General features: G+C 32.3%; 2 protein-coding genes across 3 annotated transcripts in view; one reads left to right on the forward strand and one right to left on the reverse strand.

Moving 5' to 3' along the window:
* Mtap (Methylthioadenosine phosphorylase) overlaps positions 1-2,738 on the forward strand; it is a 12,924-nt gene extending 10,186 nt beyond the window's left edge. Inside the window, exons 5-8 of the mRNA XM_043013708.2 lie at positions 1-28; positions 1,416-1,534; positions 1,894-1,984; positions 2,101-2,738. The exon at positions 1-28 is cut by the window's left edge and continues 76 nt beyond it. Coding sequence (XP_042869642.2) covers positions 1-28; positions 1,416-1,534; positions 1,894-1,984; positions 2,101-2,136 — 274 coding nt within the window. The 3' untranslated portion in view covers positions 2,137-2,738. The remainder of the gene's footprint in view (positions 29-1,415; positions 1,535-1,893; positions 1,985-2,100) is intronic.
* Positions 2,739-4,579: 1,841 nt separating this feature from the next.
* The window catches only part of LOC122251648 (uncharacterized), an 11,478-nt gene continuing 11,057 nt past the window's right edge, over positions 4,580-5,000 (reverse strand). For both annotated transcript variants that reach the window (XM_043013710.2, XM_043013709.2), the window contains one exon: positions 4,580-5,000. This exon is cut by the window's right edge and continues 813 nt beyond it. The gene's annotated coding sequence lies outside the window, so the exon portion shown is untranslated.

The following is a 5,000-nucleotide window of genomic DNA, read 5'->3' on the forward strand; positions in this document are numbered from 1 at the left end:
TGTTATCAACATGACAACAGTTCCTGAGGTACAGTAACCTGCATTTTTTTCTGTTTCTAGTGTGTGCATGCTTTTGCTGTGTGATGTACAGTTTAGTTAGAAAGTGTCATATGATTTTAAAAGTTTAGGAATGAGATCTTTGCTACTGACAGAAAGTGATTATATAGTGTCAAAATTGCTGCAAATACATATATATATATAACATTTAATGTCATAAGGTTTAGACCAGACTATTTAACAAAAAAATTGCCCTTGTTTGTAAGAAGCTTAACCCATTGCAGACAGGTGTCATGACATACATGGTGCACAAATTTTTGGCCTGAGAGTGGGTGTCGGGATGTACATGAGGATAGTTGGCATACCATATTTGATGTTAGGGGGGCATGGATCACTGTGTTTCTTTATTATACTATGAGTAATAACTCTATTTAGTGAGTGATTATGACAATTGCAATCTTAATTACTCTTATTTCTGTAATATTCAGCAAAATTGGTTTAATCTAATCCAAAACATAGATGACACCACTTTCTCCTTGCACCAGCAGGAGAAAGAGCCTTGAATGGCACTCATCTATGGTCTCTAGCAAGCACTCTCTTCAGATAACACACAGCAAGATGCCAATCTCTTACTCTAAAGGATGAATGAAAAGAGGAAGGTGATTCAAACCATGCCCAGTATCTACAATGTACCCTGTGCCAGTAAGGCTGCCTTGTGCTGTGACGTAGTCATATGCACAGGTGTCCTTCTTCTTCCCTATGTCTTCATGTTATCTTCCTTGTAGATGCTTTACTGTTTTTGTATTTGTTTACAACAGTACACAAATACAAAAAAATAAACTTTTTTGTCCTCCCATAAAACAGTAATACTTCTATCACAATGAGTATAGAGAAAATAATGATCTGATAAGGACCCTATATTACAATTTTAATCAGCTGCAACATTGATAAAGACTGTCATATGACACATAGGTCTCGTAATACAGTAGAACACAAACAAATGACGAACACAAAAATGGTTTTAGTTTTACACTGAGTGAATGAAAGAGAGTGGAAGAGGTCGCTATATGTTGCATGAAGCTGAATTGCTCTAAAATATATTCCATCTGGGGTGCTTCATGGGTGGCACTAGTGCCCATCATGGGGACTGGAAAAACAAATATATCTCCATCTGCAATGGGTTAAGCTGAAAGTGAGTAAAGATGGGAAATAGAGAAGGGAATTATGATTTTTTTAAAATTATACTTCTTCAAAGAGAAAAGGAACTATATATTGTATGATAGGACAGTGAGGCAAAGAACTTGACCCAAACTGCAGATGATCTATAGGGAATTTATTTTATTCTGGAATAGCTGAACAGTTGTGAATTTTTGAATTTTGGGGGCTTATATTAATTTGACCTTATTTTTATTTAACAGGTAGTGCTTGCAAAGGAGCTAGGCTTGCTTTATGCTGCTGTTGCAATGGCCACTGACTATGACTGCTGGAGAGAAGGCGAGGAGGTTGTCAGCGTGGAGAAAGTCCTCAAAACTTTCAAGTTGGTATAACTTTGTAGTTTTGATGAATAGGTCATATTTGAAAGATTTTGACTATGATTTCCATAAAGTAAGGAGCATTGACCATGGAGTGGTTTAATTTGAGAATTCTTGTGCAGGGCCCAAAAATGTGGAAATTGTCGGGAGAATTTAGGGTGAAGGGAGGGACGGTTAAATTTGTACTTGATTTACTGGCTTTTGGGATGTTCCATCACAATTCTTTCTAAATCAAATAAATAGAATAGCTAAATGAAATTTCTAATGCTATAAACCAGCTGATATTCAGGGCACTTTTTTATGCCCTCATGATGTTTCAATTTATATTCAACAAAATAGTTTACAAAATATTTTGCTCCTCCAGAATGAATGCTGAGAAAGCAACTGAGGTTCTGAAGACTGTGGTTACCAAAATTGCCGCCAAAGACTGGACTGAGAAAATTTCAACAACCTCAGTAAGGATTTTCTCAATGATTTCATTGTTGAGTTTTGATAGAATTACTGTGTCTCTATAGAGTGGTTTTGTAAATAACATAAGTAGTTTTCAATGGCTTCCTTTACTTTTTTCCAGAGTGCTGTGAAGAGCAACATAATGCTTGCACAATAAATCAAATTAAGAAGAGAAGAGAATGGTATGAAACTTCTAGCAGGTACAAGTTCCTGATTAGTCAAATGTTGATGATTAGGCGAGACATCAGGAAATCATTCAAAAGATATTCTGTATTTTGAGTTAAAGTTAGATGGATATACTAGAAGTGGAACAACAATATTTTGCAAATGAAATATGCTATTTAAAACTTATTTACATTAAATTTGTTAGTTTGGAAATGTTTTATCAAAACCAGCACGCTAAGTAATATAGATGTGACTTATTATGCTATTTTAATATAACTATGAATTTGTATCATTAAAGAACACAATGCTTGTTTGGCATATCTGTAGTCTCACACATTCTTGCACGTGTGACTTATTAAAGATAAGATTTGAGTTTTTGAATATTTAAAAAAATATATTGAGACATTGTATTAAATTTTATAGATTAGTATTTTTTTTACACTGAAATGTTGAATTAAATGTATATTTTGATAGTTTATGCTAAAAGAATTGCATGTTCAAATTGTTTTTGTTTTTTTGTAGAAGTTCCTATAAACCTTTTTGACCTGTTTGAAAATTATAATCTGTAAAAGTTCATTAAAACTTCTATTGTGAGTTCTATTTTTACTAACTTTTACTGGAAATCCCATTTGTAATTTTTTAGCATGATATACAAATGCACATATATTTTTTACTGTGGTTCTGTGGGTCTGGCTAGCATGCAGACCCTCCACTAGCTCTACAGGAGATAATTTCCACTGTTGCCAGAGGCTGTTGTCCCTGTGATGAGAGTGGTATGCATGATAATGCTTGCACTGTCCATTCACCCTGTCACTCATTTACAACCTTTAAACTTTTAAGGCTTCATGATTTGTGCATGTGATTTGACTGCATTGGCTGTGGCTTCAGGTATTTACATGAGTTATACCTTTGCTTGCTTTACTCACTCATACTCTGTTGAATTATATATCTTTTTCATTCCTATTTTTAAGATATGTTTTATTTATTTTATTCTTATATTTGTTACATTTGACAGGTATGTTTTATTTTCTTTATATTTGGATTTTTTTTTCTATTGATTTTATTAACATATTAATTATTATTATTATTATTATTATTATTTTCTCCTTCATCTTTACTTTTTGAGCATTTTTTAAACATTCCTCACAAAATGAGAGAAATAGTTACAGTGGCCTGACACTTCTTTTTTTTTTATATAGAATGCTAGACATTCCTTGCAAGAAGCTAAATATATGCTATGATTATGACCATATTTTTTATATGATTTTACACTTATGCTAGGTGTCAGGAAACTAGCATGGGCACCTAAATGCTTTCTGTGCTTCTCATATACAAAATGCATATAAATTACAAATTAGCAAATATGTGCTTAAAGCAATTGCCTTAATATTACTCTTGTCTGATTAATGACAAAACTAATATCCACGAGCTGTCAAAAAGTCTATTCAGTTGTTGATCATTTCATCTACATATCAAGGTACAGTAATATCAATATTAAAAATTTAGAGTCAAGTATTATGTTAACCCATTGCTGCCGGGGGATTGATTCGCTTGCCCAGTCTCTAAGATGGGTTTTATTTCAAAGCGAGGCAACTTCACACAATATACCTTGACTTTTCCCACTCATTCAGCATTCAATCACTCATTGTGTTTTATAGAGTTTAAAGACTTATATGTGCCATGTGTCAGGCTCTATCAATGCTGCAGTTGATTAAAATTTTAGTATAGGATTCATATTAGCACATTATTTTCTTTGTTCTCAGTGTGATAGAAGTATTGCTGTTTTATGGGAGGACAAAAAACAACTTTATTTTTTCGTATTTTGTGTGCTGTTATGAACGAATACAAAACATAACTATCTACAATGAAGATAACATGAAGAGGTAGGGAAGAGCAAGGAAACCCAAGGTATGGTTTGAGTCACCTTCCGCTTCTCGTTCTGCCTTCACATCCTTCATCTATGGTACTTTAGGGCAAGAGGTCGGTAACTTGATGTGTGCAATGATACAATGATACAAAATCCCCGAACGTCATGTACGTAATGACACCTGTCCGCAATGGGTTAAATATTTATTGCCGTGTTCTTGCAAATTACCTGTGAAATAGTCAAAAGATTTTGAGGTCCAAATGAGTTTTTTTTCTCTTGTTTTTAACACCATTATGCTTTATATATTGTAACAAAGGATGATATTTGTTACAATATAGGAAACTGCATTCTTAAAATCTTATATTTTACTATATAGTGTACTTGATTATTGTTATGGAAAAGAAGAAACATTAGTCCAAGCTTTGTTGTAATATGTTAAGTGGAAAAATTAGGTTTATTGTACTTTCTAGATTTAACAAATCAGTTAAAAGTAACACATATCTCATAGTGTTTTGCCCAATGCAATATTATTAACCAATTCATATATTGTTTGAAACATACAACTTGATCTGGTTTTATTTTTTATACATCAGCTAAATAATACTTTTCAAGTACAAAGAAATTTAATGCAAACTGAAAACCGTTTTTATTTTCCCACTAAATAAATCAGAGCACCAACAATAGAGAAAGTGTGAAATGCCATATATAAAAAAGAAAAGTAATTACAAGTTATTTTAATATATCAACTCAAATGGTGATTCTCAAGAAATGAAATAACCTCCAGTTCAAAACTTTTACAGTGCATTTGTATATCATGTTCTCAAATAAATCTAAGAAGCTCCTTTATGTATATGAAAATATTTTTTAATCATAATTACAAGCAAATTTTAAATCACATCTCGAAATAATCAGCACATTGTAATTCCATGTAATGTTCTGAAAATCTTGCATATAGTTGAAAATATATTTAGAAAAAAGGAAAAAAACAA

Source organism: Penaeus japonicus, unplaced genomic scaffold (assembly GCF_977035675.1).
Source record: "Penaeus japonicus unplaced genomic scaffold, GWHDUDI00000001_assembly GWHDUDI00000013, whole genome shotgun sequence".
Lineage (NCBI taxonomy): Eukaryota > Metazoa > Arthropoda > Malacostraca > Decapoda > Penaeidae > Penaeus > Penaeus japonicus.